Genomic DNA, 21918 nt, shown 5'->3' with positions numbered 1-21918 from the left:
CCAGGCCTCTCACCCCTGAGTTGCCTGTAAGCTTCTACTCAGTCTAGCACCCATTTTTTTCATGGGCAAATGAGCAGGTTCACAGTCATCCTGAGACAGCTCCCATGTGCAGCTCCAGGGAGCCTTGTCCGTGCTGGCTTCTAGGTGAATCATGTTCTGTGGGGTTGTGCAGGGTTGCAGACAGGCACAGAGCCACAGGTGGGGACAGTCTCATAAAGGAGAGGTACATGTGCCGGGTACAGACAGGCAGACTGGCTAACAGAGGCAGGCAAAGACAGGCTGACCAATCGATGGAGGTCGCATCGGGGTGGCAGGGACGGCAGTTTGAGGTAGACAGTCTGAAGCTGCTCAGGCCATAGACCCCAGTGTCCCTCGGCTGCGGAGAACCTGCCATTTCTGCAGAACCATGACAGCCTAGCTATGCCATTGGACTCAGGGTCTTGAATCAGCCCAGTGGGAGGCTGAGGGGGTTCCCCAAAATAGCATCCACTCTGGGGCATCCCGACTCTCAGTCAGCCATGCCGGTGGCATGAAGACCCAAGATGTAGGCAGTCAGAGCTTGGGGAGGTCAGCAGGGTCTGAGCCCAGGTGGGGTGTCTCCTCAGGCTCCCCCAGAACCCTGTTATGAACTCCCCGGTGGTCAGCGTGGCTGTGTTCCATGGACGCAACTTCCTAAGGGGTGTCCTAGAGTCCCCGATCAGCTTGGAGTTCCGCCTGCTACAGACAGCGAATCGGAGCAAGGCGATCTGCGTGCAGTGGGACCCGCCTGGCCCGTGAGAACCTCCGCTCCGGAAACCCTTGGTCCCCTGTTGGCCCCTGGGGAGCCCAGCCTGCCCCTGGGGCCCCTACCAATGTCCCTAGGCACCCAGGCCAATGAGGAATGTGGCTCCTCAGCTTCAGGCCCCCTGCCCCTCCCCACTGTCTGTCACAACCCCTCGCCAGGCCACGGGGCACTTTCCCGAGGGGATGATAGGTCTAACTGCCCTGTGGCTGCAGGGCGGACCAGCATGGCATGTGGACGGCACGGGACTGTGAGCTGGTACACAGGAATGGGTCTCATGCTCGATGTCGCTGCAGCCGGACAGGCACCTTTGGAGTTCTCATGGATGCTTCGCCCCGTGAGGTGGGACTGTGTTCAGAGTCCTGAGGACGTGGGCAGGCCAAAGGGCAGGGGTGACCAACACCCCCAGTGACCATCCTTGTCTCCACAGCGGCTGGAGGGTGACCTGGAGCTGCTGGCGGTGTTCACACATGTGGTCATGGCAGTGTCTGTGGCCGCGCTGCTTCTGACCGCAGCGGTCCTGCTGAGCCTGCGCAGCCTCAAGTCCAACATGCGTGTGATCCATGCCAACGTGGCGGCTGCCTTGGGCGTGGCAGAGCTCCTCTTCCTGCTGGGGATCCACAGGACCCACAACCAGGTGCAGGGTCGGGGCCAGGGGACCTGTGTCTCGATGGCCTTACCTGGCTCAGGAAGTCCTGGAGCCAAAGCTCAGGGTCAGGGGTCAGGGATGCTCAGGTTGGGGCCCGGGTTTGGGGCACGATGCTGGGTCAAGGTGCTGTGGTTTAGGGGTCAGAAGCGGGGTGAGGCAGGAGTGGTGCTGACGCCCCCCAACCCTGCCTTCAGCTGGTGTGCACTGCGGTCGCCATCCTCCTGCACTACTTCTTCCTCAGCACCTTCGCGTGGCTCCTCGTGCAGGGGCTGCACCTCTACCGCATGCAGGTTGAGCCCCGCAACGTGGACCGTGGCGCCATGCGCTTCTACCACGCCCTGGGCTGGGGCGTCCCTGCCGTGCTGCTGGGTGAGGGCTCTGCTCCCTGGCCCATCCGGGCCTGCGACCCCTGGCTTGTACCTATCACGTGGCCTGACTCCTGCCCCCGCCCCCAGTCCCGATCATTACCCCAACCTCCATCCCTGCCCCCCACCACGCCATGTGCTCAGCAGGGAGCCCGCTGTGCCCCCACCCCTGGCATGAGAAGGTCAGCTGCTCTAGAACATACCCCTTCAGTCCTTCCTCTCCTCCCCTACAGGCCTTGCTGTCGGCCTGGATCCAGAGGGCTATGGGAACCCTGACTTCTGCTGGATCTCGGTCCATGAACCCCTCATGTGGAGCTTCGCAGGCCCTGTCATCCTGGTCATCGTGGTGAGTGTGCTGTACCTGGTGCCACCTGCGTGCTCTGCAGCAGGTGCGGCGGTGTTGGTGGAGGGGTGCCGGGTGGCAGTCGGCAGGTTTCCAGGCCTCGGCCTCAATTTCTGTTCTCCACTCGACTGGCACAGAGATGGGAAGTGTGGGGCCAGAAACTTGGCTGCCAATCTCTCTCTGCGGATCTCTATTTCCCTTTCTCAGTCCCTCTCTGGTTCCCTATCTTGGACATTTTCTGAGCCAAAGTGCCTCTCTGTTTCTGATCTCCCTGTTGTGTGTGTGTGTGTGTGTGTGTGTGTGTGTGTGTGTGTGTGTGTGCGCGCCTGTGTGCATGTGTGTTTCTCACTGCTTCTGCCTCTCTGTGTCTTGGTCTCTCTCTGTCCCTGTCCCTCTCTCACTGCCTCTCTCTCTGTCCTGCCCCTGCTCCACATGTCTGGCCATGGGTCCAGATGAATGGGACCATGCTTCTCCTCACTGCCCGCACATCCTGCTCCACTGGGCAGAGGGAGGCCAAGAAGACCTCTGTGCTGTGAGTTGTCTGGCTGGGGGAAGCGGGGGATTCTTAGAATGGCAGTCCCTTCCTTGGCAGGCTGAGCTCCAGATTCTGGGTGGGGAGGTGAAGTCCTACCTGCCCTGGCCAGCCCCTGTCTGGTGCCCTCACCATACTCTGGCCCCACACATGCTCTGCCCTGCTGTCTCCCCTGAGTCTCCCTTGGCCTGGGTGGCTCACTGTGCCCCCTGCCCCCGTGTCCCACCTATCTCCCACGTTTCTCTCATAGCCTGCCCCTACTTCCCACATATTTTCCCCATGTCCCCTCATGGCTCCCTAACTATCCTCCTGGTTCTTTTGGTGACCTCCTGTCTCCCCTAGTGTCCTCTGGAGACTGCCATGTTCCTTTGTGATTTCCTGTCCTTCCATGACCCCTGTGTGTCCCCCGCATGAGCCCTGCATGACGCATGCTTGTCCCCTTGTGTCCTTCCCTGTTCCGCAGCAGGAGCCTTCGCAGCTGCTTTCTGCTGCTTCTCCTGGTCAGTGCCTCCTGGCTCTTCGGCCTCTTGGCAGTCAACCACAGTGTCCTGGCCTTCCACTACCTCCATGCTGCACTCTGCGGGCTCCAGGTAACTGGCACCCCTCCCCACCTCCGGCCTGGTGGGGCTTCAGCAGGGTGGCCCAAACCCTGGGCAGGCCATCGAGCCCAGTCTAGAGCTGACTCCTCTGGATGACTGATGCCAGGTAGGGTGCCCATCCTGGACTTCCTTCCCCAGCACTGTGGCTCCTGGCCACTTGCTGGTCCACACAGACCTCCACTGACTTAGTCACTTGGGCCACTCTGACGCCTCCGAGATTCTCCCTGACTCCCTTACTGGATCACCCCTGGACCCCTCACTCCCTCACACTGACTTGCAATGACTGATCCCCCTTGCTGACCCACAGTGACTTATATGAGCCTCGACTGACCCCCTGGGGGCCCCCCTCTGACCTGTGACTCATTTCTGATCTCTCACTGACTTTCGGTAACCCCTCGTTGACCCCATGCTGACCCTTACTGACACAGGGCCTGGCAGTGCTGCTGCTCTTCTGTGTCCTGAATGCAGATGCCCGGGCTGCCTGGACACCAGCCTGTCTGGCTAGAAAAGCAGCGCCCGAGGAGGCAAGGCCAGCGCCTGGCACGGTGAGGGGCTCTCAGGGCTGGGGAGTCAGGCCGGGGGCCCCGAGAGGCCAGGCTTGGAGGCCTCTCCAGAGCTGGCTCACACTCTTGTCTGCACCCACCTCCTGTAGGGGCACGGGGCTTACAACAACACGGCCCTCTTTGAAGAGAGTGGCCTTATCCGCATCACCCTGGGTGCCTCCACTGTCTCCTCAGTGAGCAGTGCTCGCTCTGGCCGGACCCAGGACCAAGACAGCCAGCGGGGCCGCGGCTACCTCAGGTGAGCAGAGCAGCCTTCTTGGGAGGAGGACATATAGCTCAGACCAGTCCCACTTGACCAGAGGGTGGCATTACTGGTCCTGGGATGATGGTTCTACCCATCTTGGCACCTGGTTCCCCCGCTACTGCTTCTGCCGTAGATGCCTCTTGCCACATACCCAGGGGTGCTTTCAGAGCCATTCCACAGCAGTTGGCTATGTGCTCACAGCCACCCCAGCCTCCAAAGCACCCCATCACATCCCTCTTTGATGGGAGGGGGCGGTTCCTGCATTTCCAGGGACAATGTCCTGGTTCGACATGGCTCAGCTGCTGACCACACTGACCACAGCCTCCAGGCTCATGCTGGCCCCACTGACCTGGATGTGGCCATGTTCCATCGAGATGCTGGTGGAGGTAGGGGCCAGGGCCGGGGCGGGGGAAGGGAGGCAGAGGATCTCCCCACCATTTCCCTTTCTTGAGAGCAGCAGCTGACTGCAGTGGGGCGAGCTCCCCGCAGGTCACTGCCCCAGGAGGCACCTGGTTCTCCTGCCAAGTCCCAGCCCTTCTGTACTGACCCCCACTCCAGACTCTACCTAGGTTCCCAGCCCCAGCTCCCTGCTGTAGCTAACCCAAGACCCTCAGCTCCAGGCTCTTTCTTGACCCCCAAGTTCCTCATCTCCCTGAGCCATTGATGTGCCTTCCTCCTTCTGATCTTCCCAACTCTAGCTGCAGACTCTGACTCTGACAGCGACCTGTCCTTGGAGGAGGAGAGAAGTCTGTCCATTCCATCCTCAGAAAGCGAGGACAATGGCCGGACACGGGGGCGTTTCCAGCGTCCACTCCGCCGGGCAGCCCAGAGTGAGAGGCTCCTCACTCACCCCAAAGGTGAGGGGGTATCTCTGACCCCATGGGTGACCAAGGGACACCCCATATTCCACTTGGGTGTGACCCAGGGACGCTGATATCCCCTGAAGATTCCTGGGACCAGCCTATTGGGAACCTGGGGTCATCATGAGGCCCCTGCACACCTCTCCCTATCTTCCTAGTGGTTCTGCCGGCTAGAGGTCCAGGAATAGCCTGGGCAACAAGGTCAAGGTCAGAGTCAGGGATGTTACAGGGTGACATGTCATTCTTCCAGCCCCTCTTCTTCCATGAGGGTTGGGGTTCAGCCTGGTTTCTTCTTCCAGGATTTTTCTTGACCCCTCAGCCATCAAGTCCCTCCACCCCTACTCTCTGTCCACCTCCAGAGTGGCAGGCTCACCAGTAACCCTCTCCATGGGTCCATTGATTTCTGAGAAACACTCTCTTGTTCCTACCTCTGCTCAATCAGTACAGCCAGAGTTTCAGGAGTCATTAGGGTCAGGGTTAGGGGGTGGTCACTGAGTCTGGATCATAGGGGTCATGAATCAATGGGGTCAATTCAGAGGCTCCTGTAACCTGCTCTGGCTCCACAGACGTGGATGGCAATGACCTTCTGTCCTACTGGCCAGCCCTGGGGGAATGTGAGGCCACTCCCTGTGCTCTGCAGACCTGGGGCTCCGAAAGGCGCCTGGGGCTGGACACCAGCAAGGACGCAGCCAACAACAACCAGCCGGACCTGGCCCTGACTAGTGGAGATGAAACCTCCCTGGGCCGGGCCCAGCGCCAGAGGAAAGGTACGACCCCTGACTTTGTCCTGTACTTCAGGGACCCCAGAGACTGCTTCTACCCCAGCCCAGGGGATTCTTGCCCCTTTGAGCCTCACCTGCATCGCCAGGACCTGGGGGTTGCTCCTCCTCTGATCTCAAGGGGAGGTCTGCCTCTACTCCTGCACCTTGGAGACTGACGCTGTCCCGACCCAGGGGATGACTGCCTTCCCACTCTAAGCCCTATCCTGCTGTCGCAGTGGGATCCCCAGGGGCTGCCTCTGCCCCTCCCCAAGGGGTTTCTGTCTCCAACCCTTTGTCACAGGGATCCCAGGGGCAGCTGCATCCCTAGCCCCAGGGAGTGTCTGCCACCCCCTGCCCCACATACTTACTTTACTCCCATTTGTTCCTCACACAGGCATCCTGAAGAACCGATTGCAGTACCCACTGGTGCCACAGACCCGGGGTGCCCCTGAGCTGTCCTGGTGCCGTGCAGCCACCTTGGGCCACCGTGCTGTGCCAGCTGCCTCCTATGGTCGTATCTATGCTGGAGGGCCCACAGGCAGCCTTTCACAGCCAGCCAGCCGCTACTCCTCTCGGGAACAGCTGGACCTGCTCCTCCGGCGGCAACTCAGCCGTGAGCGACTGGAGGAGGCCCCTGCCCCTATGCTTCATCCCCTGAGTCGGCCAGGTTCCCAAGAACGCCTGGATGCCGCGCCAGGCCGCCTGGAGCCCAGGGACCGGGGCAGCACCCTACCACGGAGGCAGCCACCGAGGGACTACCCTGGTGCCAGGGCCGGCCGCTTCGGGTCGCGGGATGCTCTGGACCTAAGGGCGCCTTGCGAGTGGTTGAGCACACTGCCCCTGCCCCACAGTGCCCGGAACCTTGACCCACAGCCCCCGCCTCTGCCCCTGTCTCCCCAGCGGCAACTCTCAAGGGACCCCCTCTTGCCATCCCGGCCCCTGGATTCTCTGTCCAGGAGATCGAACTCAGGGGAGCAGCTGGACCGTGTGCCTAGCCGGCACCCCTCACGAGAAGGCCTCGGGCCACCCCCGCAGCTGCTCAGAGTTAGGGAGGACCCAGCCAGTGGCCCTAGCCATGGCCCCTCTACAGAGCAGCTGGACATTCTCTCCTCTATCCTTGCCTCCTTCAACTCCTCGGCTCTCTCCTCTGTGCAGTCCTCAAGCACGCCCTCGGGCCCTCACACCACTGCCACGCCTTCTGCCACAGCCTCTGCGCTTGGGCCCTCCACACCACGCTCTGCCACATCCCACAGCATCTCAGAGCTATCTCCAGACTCAGAGTAAGCAGGCTCTAGCCACTTGCCCTTACCCTCATCAGCTTAAGACAACCTCCTGTGTACCCTGGCCTGTGTTCTGCCACACAATGGGGTATGGGTTGGCCCTGGCTTAGCACAGCCAGGGTGCCATGGGCTGGGGGCAGAAATCTGGCGGGGAATGGTGGTGTGATTAGCCGGAACTTGCAGGGTGTATGATTGGTGCCAGCCACCCTCCCCTGTACCTCCTGGGCGAAGGAAGAGAGATAGGTGCCTTCCGAAGGGCTTGAACGAGAGGAGGGGGTGAGAGCAGGTGCCAAGGCTTGGCAGTAGGAGGTAACCTGGTATGTGGAAGGGGCAAGGAGGAGAGGAAGAGTCATTGCCTGAGAGGCTTTGTTCAGGAGGTGGTATGGGATAAGGAGGGGCCAGAAGTGGTGCCAGGATATGGGCATCTTATATTCCAGGCTGAAGAGCTAACTTTGAAAGTAAGTCATTTATCCATTGACTGATCGATTGATTTAGTCAATGTTAGGTTCCTCGTGCCTGTGGGCACTGTGAGGTGGAGCACGTAGGAACTGAGCTGGGACCTGGTGCGTTTCAGGTGCCAGTGGGGCATCTGTGGGGTAGGGAAAAGCAGTCGTACCTGGGAAGCAGCTGGATACACAGGAGCCAGAGGAGTGGGGAGGAAACAAGGGCTGCGAGGCTTTGGAAACCAAGAGGAGGAGAGTTGAGTTTTGAGAAGGAGGAACAGCTAGGTCAGGCTCTGTGGAGGGCCGCAGGGCGAAAGGAGGCTTTGGGGAGAAGGGGACCCCAGGTGTGGGACAGGAGGCCAATAGAACCCAGGCAGAGTCCGAGGAAGAGAAAGGAAGGAGGAGCAGGGAACTTGGGGCCTGGTGCCAGGGACTCTGGAAGGGTGCTGGGGGAGGGTTGAGGGAGAGCTATGAGTATTGCCTGGACCCAACTGCAGCCCAACTTTGGGGTCTGACTGGTGGGGGTCGGGGGTGGGCCTGGGGGGCTGAGCAGGGGTTTGGGTTCGGGAATCACACTTGACTTCTCCGAGTCTCTGTTTCCATATCTGTAAAATGTGTCTGTAGTGACAAACTTTCTGAGATGTGGAGATTTTTTGAGACGAAAATCTGTCAAGTGCTTAATGTAGTATTTGTACATAGTAGGTGCTCGCTGAATGCCTAGAGAGAAGACAGGAGGCCGCGGGGCCTTGCTGATGAGTCTTGGGGTGCAGAAGGGGTAAAGGGGCTTGAGAACCCTGAAATGGGTGTAAGGGGGCTGGGGACTGAGAGGCAAAGGTGATGGGGTTGAGGGAAGTTGGCGGGGGCCCAGGCTGTGGTGGAAGCCCAGAGCCCCCTGACTGAATTCTCTCAGCAACCACCTCTGACTACCGCATTCAACTCTGCAGAGTTCCCAGAAGCGAGGGGCACTCCTGAGGGGCAGACTCACGGACCAGGAATGGCTGAGGGCAATGGAAGATTAGAGCTAACAGAAGAGACTCCGGGAGTCAGGGGCTGATCCCCAGGCAGCCTCCTGCCCACCCCCCAGCTCTCCCTGTTGCTGCAGTGCTGAGGCTCCTTGCTCTCTCTGTGAGCAAATCCCGCCATGCGTGTAACAGGTGCAGGGGGAAGAACTGAAAGGAGGACTTTTATACGTTTTGTACCTTTGTAACCAGAGAGATATGCTTATGTTATTTTTCAGCTTTTCTGTCTCCTGGGGTTCTGAGGCTGGGCTGGGAGGGGAAGGGGACAGAGGGTAGAGTTTGGCCCCATTTGGGTCCCTGGCAAACCATATGCTCTTTCCTCTCATCTTACTGGGGCGGATTCAGACAGGGAGGGCAAGTAGCCTCCCACCCATTGATCTGAATATTGTTAGGGCCCAAAGTACAGAGCTGATCTTTGCTTTTTCTTGGATGCCCCAAGGGCCAAACTTCAGGGACAAGGGGTTGGTCTTGGAAACGGGGGTCCTCTGATCTCCTCACAGGGCTTGCTCACGCTGCCCCTCCCCGTGGATGTGTGTGTTTATTATGTGGAGTCCCTGCCACTTACTGCCTTATGACCTAGGACTGATGCTGTGGGGTGCTGGTGGAGCAGCAGATGTCATGTTTACAGAGCAAGGCTTCCCTTTCTCTCCTGGGGAGGGGCTCAGGCCTCTGTTCAGACATTCCTGCAGAGGGTGGACTAGGGGGTCATTTGCCAGCCCCTACCCCTGCTATGAGCAAAAGTTGTCCATGGTGCCATTCGATGCCCTGACCCTGCCCTGTGCTAGAATTTCTTCCGAGGGGTAGGGTAGGAGTGGGGGCAAGGGGAGCAAAAACAAGGGAATTGAAGACACAGAATGTAGGTGCCACTGCCTCCCATGTTTACAGGACCCTCCCTGGCCCTTGGCACCTGGGCTGCAGTAACTAGTTCCATCCTACTCTATTTTCTCCTATAGGGAAAAATGACTGTTAGGACCCTGTTCACAAAACTCTCTTTTATTACTTTGTCTGATGTCCAGAACTGGGGACTTTTAGATTTTGTTACTTTGTTTACAGGTCAAGATTTCAAACATTTTACAAGTTTGTTTACAACTGAAAACTTTGAACTTTTACACTTTGTTTACAGTTGAGAATGTGTTTTCCCCCCCTTTGTTTACAAGTGAAAGATAGAGAAGATGGGAGAGGGGCTTGAGGACCCTGGACCTGGCCATCTTGAGGAGTTTCTAGCCTCTACCTCTCCCAGGCCAAAGGCCAGCCCTGAGCCCCCTGTTGAACAGCAGACCCAGAAATCCTCCAGAGCGGGCATCCTTTTACCGCTACGAACAATGGGTTGTGCAGGGTTGTAGGGGGTTCTGTGCAGACACCCCCCTGCCCCTTCCCCGCACATACTCTTGGGAGGCAGTTTCCAAGGAGATTAAAAGTTCTTCTTCACTGACTGGTGCCAAATCCGCCAGCCAGGACCCCAGCTCTCCTTACCCAGCAGAATGACCCCAGCCCTTGAAGGGTTAAGGGGCCCACTGTGGGGAGAGGGGGTCATCCTTGCTATGTCCTAGGTTCTATAGATGTCCCTCGGTGGGGGTCCCCTGCTCCAGCCCAGTGGCCCTTTCCCTGTCTGTGTAAATTGTTCCGTGAAGCCGCGCTCTGTTTTGGGAATAAACTTCTATAGAAAATGGTTGTTGCCTCTTTCTGTTTGGGGGTGGGGGTGTAGGGTAGGAAGGAGGCTATGAATGATTCAGGCCAGGTTGACCTTTGGGAGAAATCTGAGCTCTGCACCCCCCTCAATATTCAGTTATTTTTAGCACATTTCGTCTGACATTTGGACCAGGTTCCCATCTCTTTCACCCTTAATTCTGGCCTGGCGCCTTGTGATTGGGGCCTGAAGTACGAGCACAGGTGCTGGGAGTAAGGTGCCAGGGAAACTCCTCTCTCTCAAGGTGGCAGCATGATGACTTGGTCTTCAGGGTGTGCAATTGTAACCTCGAATTTGCCCTGGCTAGGGGCCCAATCAACCCTAAGAACTGCCCTTGCTAACCCCTCAGCCCATTAACAGCACTGACCCCCACCAGCCTCTAGGACTTGGAGCTGGCTGGGACATCGCGTTCCTTCTCTGCTCAGGCAGAAATCTTTGGACAGAAACCGAGATGCCAGGCTGTGCTCTGTATAGAGGAAGGGAAACTCTCAGTCTCATTCTGGGTCTGGGTGTCCAGAGTTGAAGGGCAGCCTAGGGCACCTTCGGTGTCAGACATTGCCTGATCTTAAGAGGAGAGACTGAAGGTGGCGCCCGCAGAGACCTGATACCCCAAGGAGAGCTATGGCTCTGGCCATCAGTAGCGCCCGCAGGCAGCCCATTGGCGGGTTTCTCGCCCCATCCCGTGGGGTCCTTCCGCGAGAAGCCAAGACTTGGTATTCGCCTTTGTCGTACTCAGGGACCTGGGGCCGCGGCTATGGCCAGCTCCGCGCAGGTCTTTAGTCCCAGTTCTGCAGTTCTATCAGGTTTAGACAGGAGGTTAAAAGTGAGCCAGGAGCGGCAGTACTAACCAGGCCGCAGGGGAGGAAGGGGTTAAATCTTCCGCCTTGGGGCTCGCCCAGCCTAAAGCGTGTCACTTAGGCCCCGCCCGACCACTCTGATTCGTCCAAGCCTTCCCTGTCCTATCCGGGGATTGGCCCCTCGGAGAGTGCCGGAGGTCCTCATCCCGGCCCCGCCTCCCGAGCCTCAGCGGCCTCCAGCCCCAGTTCCTGCAGCAGCCGGCAATTGACAGCCCGCTGGCCATGGGGCTGTCGGAAGCGTTGGGGTGAGTGCAGGGCGTGGCCCTGGTTCCTCGTGTCTGTGTCCGCGAGCCGCCGCGTGGTCTCGGTGCAGAAGCCGGCTTGGGTTAGCTCCGAAGGCGTACCGCCAAGTCCGGAGCAGGCATCTGCCTGCAACGCCTCTGTTTGCCGCTTTGCCGATTTTCTGCAGGCAGCTATCCCCTGAAGCGACGGATGGGGGCGGGAACTGGCGCGACCCTCTCTCCTGAGGACTGTGCGGGAAGCCACTCGAACGCCGCCCGCGAGCTGGCTTCGGGCCGCGGGAGGCGGCTGAGTGTGGCGGAGACCCGGCCCAGGAGGTGCGCCGATGGGCGCGTTGGGGCGGGAGGTCGTTGCACCGAGTCCATAACGGTGTCCTAAACCCACCTAGCTGTACAACTGATCCCGGATACTGGGATACGGCTGGAAGGGCTGCGGTGCCCTCCCAGAGGGAGGGGCCAATGATCTAGGCCCCGCCCTCCAAACACGCGCTCTGATGGGTGGTGGGGAGCGCTTTAAGAAGACCTGCGTGACTCACGGAGGAGGGGCAAGGGGGTTCAAAGATCTCTGTGAGACTGCGGTGCCAAGAGTCTCTGAGGATCTTCCTTGTGCGCACTCTACTCCCTTCTCCAAGCAGGACATCCAGGTTAGAGGCTCTTCCCAGGAGAGTTCCTACCCCTCCGGTGGGATCCTACCCCTAGGTCAGAGCTCACAGATCAGAACTTTCCTGAAAATTTTCCCAGCAGGGGAGTTTCCCCTCAGGGAAGATTCCTGCGCAGCGGAGATCTATTCTCAGGTGAAAGCTTTCACCCATTCCAGGTGGGAGCCTCCCCCAGGTAAGAGCTTCTCTTAGGTGAGAGTACCTTCCACATGAGGACTTTACTGGTAGGTGAACACTTTCCCCACTGAGAAAGCTTCCTTCTCAGTATGAGCTACCCCCCCCCCCCCCCGCCCCCTTAAGAATTCCCTCGCCTCCAGATCTCCTATTCCTAGAGGAGATCCACCTCCCGCTTCAAGTGGGAGCCTGGGTAGATAAGAGATTCTCCCAAGACAGGACATACCTGGCTGATGAAAACTTTCCTGTCAGTTGAGAGCTTTCCCCTACGTGAGATCTCACCTGGGAACAGGAGTTCTTGAGGGGGGGGATCTTCCCACTTTGAGTGGGAGCTTGCCTTTCCAGGTGAGACCCCTTTCTCCCGGTGAGAACCATTCCCTGGCTTTGTGAGATTAAGCCTGAGTTTGTCCACAACCTGGACCCTGGGGCTGGAGGCCCAGGGGCAATCTTAGCCTCAGCACCTTCCTTCCCTTAGAGGGGAGCCCCTCTAAAGAGCAGCCTGCCTGAAGAGCCGGAACCCTGGTTGCTGGATCCCTTCCTTGCGTGTGCTCTCAGATGGCCAGCACGGAGCTCATGGAGCAGCTGGATAAGGACTCAGAGACTAAACGGGGATTGGCTGGGGGATGGGCTGGAGGGGACCTGGGGACCAGTCAGCCTGGGACCTGGACCTGGTAGAGCGCTCACAGCTGTCCCTGGGTTGGAGGTATGGATTGTATTCATCCTGATGTGTTTTTGTAGGGAACTTTGGCCCAGTGAGAGACTTGTGCTAGACAAAGTTCAGGGATTGCCACTGGCAGGGCGTGGGGCCAGCTGGGAGCTGGACCTACCTAGATCTTGAGGATGATTCTCTGACTCCAGGTGGAAGTGTGAGGGAGGTTGGACCAGGGTTAAACTCACTATGACTCTGGTCTCGCCACCCCAGTCAGAGGGACACAGAGGCACTGTTGCCTGTGACGCAGGCCATGGAGCTGAGGAAGCGAAACTACTACGTGGAACGGCCACTGCTGAATCAGGAACAGCTGGAGGAACTGGGCTGCTTGACCTCAGCCACCGAGACCCACCAGTGGCGAACCTGGTTTCAGTAAGGCTGAGGTTGGGGGCTGGGGGCACCGACAGGACTTAGGTAGACTGTGTTCCCAATGCCTACCATTGTGTCCTCAGGTGCTCCTACACTCGGGCCCGAGCCCTTCTCCTCCAACACCTCCCAGTTTTGGCGTGGCTACCCCGGTATCCCGTGCGTGACTGGCTCCTAGGTGACCTGTTGGCTGGCCTGAGTGTGGCCATTATGCAGCTACCACAGGGTGAGCCATACCTGACCCAGAGGCTGTACCCTCAGTCTTTGGGGGGTGATCTGCAGCCCTTCAAGGCCCTGGCCCGGAAGCCCTGTGGTCTTGTGCCCACCCACCCCCCCACCCCCATCTGAAGCTTTGAGCCCTGCCCCTGGAACTATGGACCATGACCTAGGGCTGGGATGCCCTCATCCTTTTCAAGGCCCAGCCTTCCAAGCCTACATTGCTACCATTTCGCCTCCAGGCCTGGCCTATGCCCTCCTTGCTGGACTGCCCCCCGTGTTTGGCCTCTACAGCTCTTTCTATCCTGTGTTCATCTACTTTCTGTTTGGCACTTCCCGGCACATCTCCGTGGGTGAGTGGAGCCAGCCTCAGCCTTGCAGGAGGATGTCCACGTTCCCCCATGGAGGACAGGATGAGGGCAGGCTGAGGAGGGCAAGGGAACTTAGGGAAGGGGACAGCATTGGTGTTGGGCTACTGGGAGACTGGCCCAAGGTCATTCCCAGGCAGGACTAGGCCTCTGACTGTGGGGCCACAGATTCAGGATAGCTCCTGGCTCCGGGAGGATGTGTGTGAGGCATTGCAAGGGGCCCAGAACTTGGCAGAGGCCTGACTAGCCTGAGACAGGCCGTCCCTCTTTCCTCATTTCACCTTCCACGAGGGGAATGATTCTGAGCCGATGGACATGAGTGGAACAGGGCAGACGATGCAGGGCCAACGTTTCTAGCCACCCTCAAGAGCCCCTGAGCTCTGGGTTCATACATGACCACCAGCATTGCCTCTGTTTGTATGGCATAGTCTGAAGATACTTGTCTAGAGCTGAATGTCTCCTGGCCTCTGCCTTAAGGACAGGGCTCCTGGTTAGGGCAGTGCCCTCTCCCCTTCAGACCTGCCCTGACCTGTCCCTGCAGGTACCTTTGCTGTCATGTCTGTAATGGTGGGCAGTGTGACGGAATCCCTGGCCCCGGATGAGGACTTCCTGCAGGCTGAGAATGCTACAGTCGATGAGGAGGCCAGAGACGCTGCCCGGGTGCAACTGACCGCCACACTCAGTGTCCTGGTCGGCCTCTTCCAGGTGCGGAGCAGTCAGGAGTATGTGTTTCCGACCCCCACTGCTGCCAACCCCATCCCCACCCTCACCTGCCATTTCCCCTGTCTGACCATCGCTGCCCTTCTCACTATTGCTGTTCACTCATGCCCCTTGGATCCCACCTGCCCCGGGCTGTGCTCTAACTGCCCTGAGGGCCTTTGTCTTCCCTGACTGTCCTTGGCCACCCCACAGGTGGGGCTGGGCCTGGTCCACTTCGGCTTCGTGGTCACCTACCTGTCAGAGCCTCTGGTCCGCGGCTATACCACAGCCGCGTCCATACAGGTCTTCATCTCGCAGCTCAAGTATGTGTTTGGCCTCCAACTGAGCAGCCGCTCTGGGCCGCTGTCCCTCATCTATGTGAGTGAGGGTGGGAGGAGGGACGTGTAGGGTGTGCTCCACCATCTGGAGTGCTGGCTGTGACCCTGCCTCCCCTCAGACAGTTCTGGAGGTCTGCTGGAAGCTGCCCCAGAGCGTGGTTGGCACTGTGGTCACCGCATTGGTGGCAGGAGTGGTGCTGGTGCTGGTGAAACTGCTGAATGACAAACTGCAGCGACATCTGCCCCTGCCGCTCCCTGGGGAACTGCTCACGGTTCGGATTCTTCGGGGCAGGGGGGAAGGGCAAGGGAGGATATGTCCCTGCCAGCAGGTACCCTCGGGGATTTAAAGACCAGCCAGAGTGGGCACCAGGGAGAGTTCCTGGGGAGTGGCTGGAACCACAGCAGAAAGGTCCCATGTTGGTGCCTTCCAGTCCCCAAACAGCACCTTACCCGGTCGTCCACTTCTCCCCATCTCCTGAAGGCTTTGCTTCAGGCCCCCTTCTTCCCTGCCAAAGTGGTTTCTCCACACTCTGACTGTCCTCTCCCCCCAGCTCATCGGAGCCACAGGCATCTCCTATGGCGTGGGTCTGAAGCACAGATTTGGGGTGGATGTCGTGGGCAACATTCCTGCAGGGTGAGCTCTGGCCCCTGTCGGGTTAGGGAGGGGTGGGCGGCCAGGACCAGCACCCTCCTTTGGCCTCACAGATGCCCTTTGCAGGCTGGTGCCCCCAGTGGCCCCCAGCCCCCAGCTGTTCGCCAGTCTTGTGGGCTACGCCTTCACCATCGCCGTGGTTGGTTTCGCCATTGCCATCTCACTGGGGAAGATCTTCGCCCTGAGGCACGGCTACCGGGTGGACAGCAACCAGGTCTGGCGGCAGGATATGGGGGCAGCTGGGTAAACAGAGATGCCAGGGCCTGGGGGGTGGGGGTGGGGCGGTGTGTGGTATAGCGGGTGGGACAGGGGGAAATAGCAAACAAGGGGCGCCTGGGTGGATCGGTCGGTCGGTTAAGCATCCGAGTTTGGCTCAGGTCATGATCACACGGTTTGTGGGTTTGAGCCCCATGTTGGGCTCTGTGCTGACAGCCTGGAGCCTGCTTCAGATTCTGTGTTTCTCTCTCTGCCCCTCCCCCGCCCATGCTCTGTCTCTGTCTCTCAAAAATAAATAAACATTAAAAAGAAAGAAAAGAAACAGCAAACAAATGTGCTGGGGCCACGCAGGGGGCTGGGACAGTAGCCAGGGCATTCGGGACAGTAGCCAAGTCTGGAGGCTGTTGAATGAGGATGGAGGCTGGGGACACCTGGGCCTAGATACAGTGGTACGGTGACCAGACATGACACACCCGCACTTCCCTCCACCAGGAGCTGGTGGCTCTCGGCCTCAGTAACCTCGTCGGGGGCTTCTTCCGGTGCTTCCCTGTGAGCTGCTCCATGTCCCGCAGCCTGGTACAGGAGAGCACCGGGGGCAACACGCAGGTGGGCTCCGGGTGCGGGTGTGCATCTGTGCGCACGCACACCGCTCTGGCTGGGCGGTCCTGCCCGCTCCTCCCTGCACCCTGCTCCCCTACCCTCCACCCCACCCCACCCCCCTGCTCACTCCCACCCTGCAGGTGGCTGGGGCTGTCTCCTCCCTCTTCATCCTCATTATCATCGTCAAACTTGGGGAACTCTTCCAAGACCTGCCCAAGGTGAGCCGCCTCCTCCCCACAGCCAGGCTTGAGGGACCTGGCCAGGCCAGGGGCTCAGATCAGTCAGGTCCTAGGTGAGGGGCAGGGACACAAGCTCATGCCCTGTTTTTCAAGGTTGAGCTCTTTGGGGTGGGATTTGGAGTTAAGGATCAGGGATTGGAACCCTTCCGGGTGAGGTCCAAGTTGTTCAGTTCAGGGGGCAGGTGGCGGCTAGCGTCGTGCGGGGCTCATGCCCGGGTGGTCAGGGTTGTCAGCACCTGGGCGCCTCTCGGAAGTCCCTGGTGACACTCCCCTCACCCAGGCAGTCCTGGCAGCCGTCATTATCGTGAACCTGAAGGGCATGTTGAAGCAGTTCACCGACATATGTTCCCTCTGGAAGGCAAATCGAGTGGATCTGGTGAGAGGCCTGTGAGCCCATGGGTGGGGGTGGGGACCTACAGCAGGGCCCCCTCTAGAGCCTGTTGACCGCTGCCCTTCTGCTTTTAGCTCATCTGGCTGGTGACCTTTGTGGCCACCATCCTGCTGAACCTGGACCTTGGCCTGGCCGTTGCAGTGGTCTTCTCCCTGCTGCTTGTGGTGTTCCGTACGCAGCTGTGAGTCTCCCCTCTGGGTCCCCCCATCCCAGCTCGTGAGGGAGCGAGGCCCACACTTTCTCCCCACCGCCTTCCTGCATCTCGGGGGTCACCCAGGCTCCCTCGTACCCCCTCGCTGCCCCTTCCTCACATGGTCTCCTTCACAGGCCCCGCTACTCTGTCTTGGGGCAGGTGCCAGACACGGATATTTACCGAGATGTGGCTGAGTACTCAGAGGTGGGTGGCAGGGGCTGAGCAGGAGGCCTGGGGGTGGGACAGAGGCTGAATGGGCCTTTGTTAGTCTTGTCTGCACCTGGCAAAGACCCTGGGGATTGAGGGTGCTTTGGTCCTTGGAGCTTCAGGGGAGGAGTTCTAGTCTGCCACCCTCCTCAGAGCTAGGAGGGGACAGAGGAGGAGTGGATACAGGGGCCATGGGAGCCTGAGGGGAGGGGTCTGTCTTATCCTGTGGAGCAGCTCTGGGGCAGGAGCCTGGGACACCAGGGTGAAGGAGAGGCTGTTTGTGATCTGATCAGCAGAGTTCCTACATCTCTATCATTCGTTTACCTCCTGAGAAGTTTCATGCTTAATAGTAGGGGCAGTGGAATAAAACAAGCCCATTCCTGCTGACTTGGAGACTTGGAGTCTGAGTACAGTATAATCAGGCAGAGGGAGGAGTGGTCAGGAGGGGGAGCAGCTCAGCTGGATGGAAAGGGAGGTGGGGGCACATTGTGCAGGCCCAAGTGCTGAGCAGAGACCTGGACTGTGTCCTGGGTGGAATGGGAGCTGGGGAGGGTGTCTCTGTGTACATGCAGAAAACAGACCACAGAGTGGGGGGTGGAGACCCAAGAGGAGGCCTAAGAGCCTAGCCTGGGTTTTAACAGAAGGGAGGGGAGATGGGAAGGGAAGGTTCAGGGTGCCCTGGAGGAAGCTTTGACGGGCTTGGCTGAGGGTCTGGGTGGTGGGGGTGAGGGGTAGGGAGCAGGACGAGGTGTTAGGGTTATGTAGCCAAACCTGTGGCCCAAGGTCTGGGAGGGCAGGGGCTTGGTGATGGGGGGCCCTTGGGCCATACAGGAGAGGAAAGCAGGAGAGCAAGATACAACCAGGAGAGCAGAGGGCTCAGCCACCCCCAACCCTGACCCATCCCTAGGCCAGGGAGGTCCCAGGCGTGAAGATCTTCCGCTCCTCAGCCACCATGTACTTTGCTAATGCTGAGCTCTACAGCGACGCACTGAAGCAGAGGGTGAGGCCTGGGGTCCCCAGGGTGAGTGTCATAGGGTCCCTTACCTCCCCAGAATGTCTGCATCCCTTCTGACATTTCTCTCTAGTGCGGTGTGGATGTTGACCACCTCATCTCCCGGAAGAAGAAGCTGGTCAAGAAGCAGGAGCAAAAGCTGAAGCGACTGAAGAAGCTCCAGAAACAGGCAGGGGCCTCTCTGAGCCAGGGACTCCTGGCCTCCTGACTTCTTAACCTCATTCATTCCCCTCTTCTCCTTGATGCCCCCAGGACCCCTGCTTTGCTCCCCTGGTGGGTCAGTGCTCTGGGTGGAGTTTTGTTTTCTCCCACATCCTAAGCCAGTAACAAGCGTTACACAGTAACAACCACCACGATCCTTTTCCAATCTGGCTGTTCCTGGAGCTGGTCAGAACCCCACCACCTTCAGTCTGGCAGCCCTGGGTCCCAAGCTTCAGTTCCTGGCCTGCCTACCTGCCCAAAGCCTGGGGGTGGTACCAGACTTGCCTGGCTTGGCTGTCAGGTGACAGCTGGGACAGCTTTTTACGGCCCCTCTCTTCCCCTGACCTAGACTGCCACCTCCAAGGACACTTCTGTTTCTATCGAAGTCAACTCCAGCACCAGAGACATGGAGAGCAACAACATGGAGGACTCCAAGGCCGAGGGAGAGGGGTCAGCCATGAGCTGCAGAGATGGGGGTGCCCATGCATGTCCTGAGAGGAAGGCCACGGACCTACCAGCTGTGGGTTTTAAGTGGTTGTGCCAGTGGCAGGGGGGTGGGTGATGGATCAGATGCCCTATGGGGAGAGGTCTAGTGATCTGCCATAGATTCTGCTTGTGGCTCTCTTGTCTGCCATCGGAAGACCTTGAATTTGTAGAGTTCACAAGACCCCACAGTCTGTGCTCATGGGTAAAGGGAAAGGATTGGGAGTGGGGGGGAAAATATGGGATCAAAAGGGATGCCAGGCTCAACTAGAGACCCAGATGGTATGCCAGGGTGTCTGCGTTTGCACATGTGTCCCTGGGCCCCCTCCCTGCTCCGCCCTGGCTGACTGAGGGTAGGCTACAATTGCCCAGCGCCCTCCCTTCTTAAGCCTCCCTAGTAAGCCTGGGTGCAGGAGGTAACAGAGCAGTATATGCAAGTCTGTATGTGCTCCTGAGTCTGGGCGTCCTCTCCTGTGTTTCCTCATGTGTCCCTCTTGCCTTTGCATACAAGAGACTCCCCACATCCTGGTTCTCCAGTGTCCCCTGAATGTCCCAATATATGTGGGTGTTTACGTGCATGCTCCCACATCTGACCCTATGTGTCCTTGTATGTCTGTGTGCTCCTTGACATCACCCCTTCATGGGCAGCCTTTGCAGTGTGTCTGGTTTGCCAGCAGGTGAGCACAGGGAATGAGCTAGAAGATATGGCAGCCAGCGGTCAAGAAGGTGCTAAGGCCCCAGATGTGACCACACTGAAAGCCCTGGGCCTGCCTCAGCCACACTTCCACAGCCTCGTCCTGGATCTGGGAGCCCTCTCTTTTGTGGACACTGTGTGCCTCAAGAGCCTGAAGAATGTAAGGGGCTGGGGGCTGGGGACACCCCTAAGAAGAGCCCTGGGAGAGGACAAGGCCCCCTCAAGCCTCCTGACCCTATAACTAGATCCAAGAGCCCTCTGAGCTCCCCCTCAAAACTCCCTCCCACCCCAGCCTCCCTCTTCGGGACCCACAAGGCTCCCTCTGAGTCTGGCCCCCTTTTCTGCTGCAGATTTTCCGTGACTTCCGAGAGATCGAGGTGGAGGTGTACATGGCCGCCTGCCACAGTGCGTGGGATGGGGACATGAGCGGTCTGGGAGGGGAGTGGGCTCTTCCAGCCAAGGAGTTAAGGTCTCTGAAACTGGAGGTCAGAGGTGTCTTGAGGGGGCAGGGGTCAAGGATCAAGAGTGACTGGAGGTTTAGATGTAGCCTCAGGGGTAGAGGTCAGGGACGAAATGGGTCAGGGTATTCGGGGGACTGGGGTTGGGGTTCCTGGTGGTTCTATGAGTCAGGGGAGACCTATTCCTTGCCTACAGCCCCTGTGGTTGCCCAGCTTGAGGCTGGGCACTTCTTCGATGCATCAATCACTAAGCAGCATCTCTTTGCCTCTGTCCACGACGCTGTCCTCTTTGCCCTCCAACACCCGAGGTCCAGCCCTGCCAGCCCTGTTTTGGTGAGCTGGCCTCTGTCTTGCTGAGCTTTTTGTCTGTCTACTGGTTGTCCCTACCCTGACCCCCAGCTTCAGGAAGTTCACCCTTCCTGGATGGATCTGTCCCTGGTGGACCCATTGCTGCCCCTTCCTGCCTTTAGCTGAAGCTGCTCCTGGGAGCAGGGGTTGCTGTCCTGGGGGAAGGGGCTGATATGTGTCCTTTGGAAACTGACCAGAGCCTCCCCTCCTCTGCCTCCTCAGATGACCAAACTCTGACCATGCTGCCACCCTGCCTGAGACTGCTCCCCTCTGAATGTTGTAACTTGTGAGAACGACACCCCTCCCCCCAACCCTGGGCTGCCTCCAGATGTCCCCCAGGAGTCCCCTCCGTATAAACACACACACATACACACAACTCAGGGATGGAGGTTCTGGGACTCCAAGTTCAGTGCTATAGGCCAGGGATGGGGCACTGGAGTCAGACTGGCACTGGCTGGGTTGGGGGAATATGTATGATTTTAGCCCCAGAAATAAAGATTTATTTGCCTAACACCAGGCTCTGCTGTGCCTTGGTGGGGGCTTGGTGGGGGCTTGGTGGGGTGGGCAGCCATCTACAGCCCTGGCTCCTGACCTTTCTTATGCCCCAAAGTGGGGACTGGAGTCAGAAGTTGGGGGGAAGGTTTGGGGAGGGCAGAGTCAGGTGAGACAGCAGACAGCCACCAGAGGGAAAGTTATGGGGCCCAGGGTGGGGGTACCCCAGGTCCAAGTTACCCAGCTGCTCTCAACCCTTGGCACCTATATCTTCATCTGGAAGATAGTTGGAATCAGAGCTTCTTCTCAGGAATGATCCCAATGAGGTGCAGCCCCCGGAGGGTGTGAGTGAACCGGCGGGGGGGGGGGGGTGGTGGGGAAGCATGGTGTTCACAGGTGCTGCTGGTCTGTGTTTAGAAGAATGTGCAGGATTGTCTACTTGGGAAAATGCCTGTTCATAATCATTACATCACCTGGGCTCTGCAGGTCATGGTCAACCAAGAAATGTGCTCATTTCTACCATAAAATGCCAGCATCTAGGCATGTTCCCTAGTGGGCAGCAGTGGGCCTTTAGGCCAGCTGATGCTCTGAGTGATGGCAGGGCGGTGCGGCTAAAATCTTTCTGGTCCTGTGTCTCGGCAGTATAGTAAAATGACGATTATACCCGCTTCCTGCGTTGCTCAGTGAATATTAAATGAGTCAGTGCCACAAAATGCTGACAGCAATGCTGGGCTCGAGCCACCTGCTCAAAAGCACATGAACACTGCTGTCCCCCAGGTAACTGACCAGGTGCTCAGCTCTGTGCTGGACAAGCGGACGGAGGCTGACCTATCCTTCAAGTCACTGAAGCGCCCCTTGTCCAGCTCAGTTTTTATCGTGTTCTGCATCAGCACCCTGTTCTGTGTTCATGAATCCTCCTCCCTGCCCCAGCCCCCAGAATCACAGCCCAGGAAGTCAGAGCTTTTTATCTGCTTTGTCACA

The 21918-nt window shown here is 58.6% G+C and overlaps 1 protein-coding gene across 7 annotated transcripts in view; it reads left to right on the top strand.

The window, feature by feature from the left end:
* LOC122214304 (cadherin EGF LAG seven-pass G-type receptor 3) overlaps window positions 1-20956 on the top strand; it is a 36582-nt gene extending 15626 nt beyond the window's left edge. The window contains exons 22-54 of one of the 7 annotated variants that reach the window (XM_042929257.1): window positions 606-773; window positions 997-1123; window positions 1212-1418; window positions 1625-1799; window positions 2029-2141; window positions 2591-2670; window positions 3134-3260; window positions 3698-3814; window positions 3922-4070; window positions 4347-4462; window positions 4775-4933; window positions 5503-5703; window positions 6092-6977; window positions 12978-13136; window positions 13217-13356; window positions 13589-13699; window positions 14256-14419; window positions 14627-14791; window positions 14871-15023; window positions 15303-15385; window positions 15470-15617; window positions 16112-16225; window positions 16360-16437; window positions 16739-16834; window positions 16924-17030; window positions 17177-17246; window positions 18157-18249; window positions 18335-18430; window positions 18812-18982; window positions 19623-19799; window positions 19990-20044; window positions 20294-20430; window positions 20668-20956. In XM_042929257.1, coding sequence (XP_042785191.1) covers window positions 606-773; window positions 997-1123; window positions 1212-1418; window positions 1625-1799; window positions 2029-2141; window positions 2591-2670; window positions 3134-3260; window positions 3698-3814; window positions 3922-4070; window positions 4347-4462; window positions 4775-4933; window positions 5503-5703; window positions 6092-6977; window positions 12978-13136; window positions 13217-13356; window positions 13589-13699; window positions 14256-14419; window positions 14627-14791; window positions 14871-15023; window positions 15303-15385; window positions 15470-15617; window positions 16112-16225; window positions 16360-16437; window positions 16739-16834; window positions 16924-17030; window positions 17177-17246; window positions 18157-18249; window positions 18335-18430; window positions 18812-18982; window positions 19623-19799; window positions 19990-20044; window positions 20294-20430; window positions 20668-20682 — 4957 coding nt within the window. In that variant the 3' untranslated portion in view covers window positions 20683-20956. Of the gene's footprint in view, window positions 1-605; window positions 774-996; window positions 1124-1211; window positions 1419-1624; window positions 1800-2028; window positions 2142-2590; window positions 2671-3133; window positions 3261-3697; window positions 3815-3921; window positions 4071-4346; window positions 4463-4774; window positions 4934-5502; window positions 5704-6091; window positions 6978-8364; window positions 10328-11149; window positions 11229-11463; window positions 11867-11963; window positions 12057-12977; window positions 13137-13216; window positions 13357-13588; window positions 13700-14255; window positions 14420-14626; window positions 14792-14870; window positions 15024-15302; window positions 15386-15469; window positions 15618-16111; window positions 16226-16359; window positions 16438-16738; window positions 16835-16923; window positions 17031-17176; window positions 17247-18156; window positions 18250-18334; window positions 18431-18811; window positions 18983-19622; window positions 19800-19989; window positions 20045-20293; window positions 20431-20667 lie in introns of those variants that run through there. The other 6 variants (XM_042929256.1, XM_042929255.1, XM_042929253.1 and 3 more) reach the window with 6 other exon arrangements.
* The last annotated feature ends 962 nt before the right edge of the window (window positions 20957-21918 follow it).

Source organism: Panthera leo, chromosome A2 (assembly GCF_018350215.1).
Source record: "Panthera leo isolate Ple1 chromosome A2, P.leo_Ple1_pat1.1, whole genome shotgun sequence".
In the NCBI taxonomy this organism is placed as follows: domain Eukaryota; kingdom Metazoa; phylum Chordata; class Mammalia; order Carnivora; family Felidae; genus Panthera; species Panthera leo.
The sequence above is the reverse complement of the archived record's forward strand: the minus strand, read 5'-3'. Positions and strand labels throughout refer to the sequence as shown.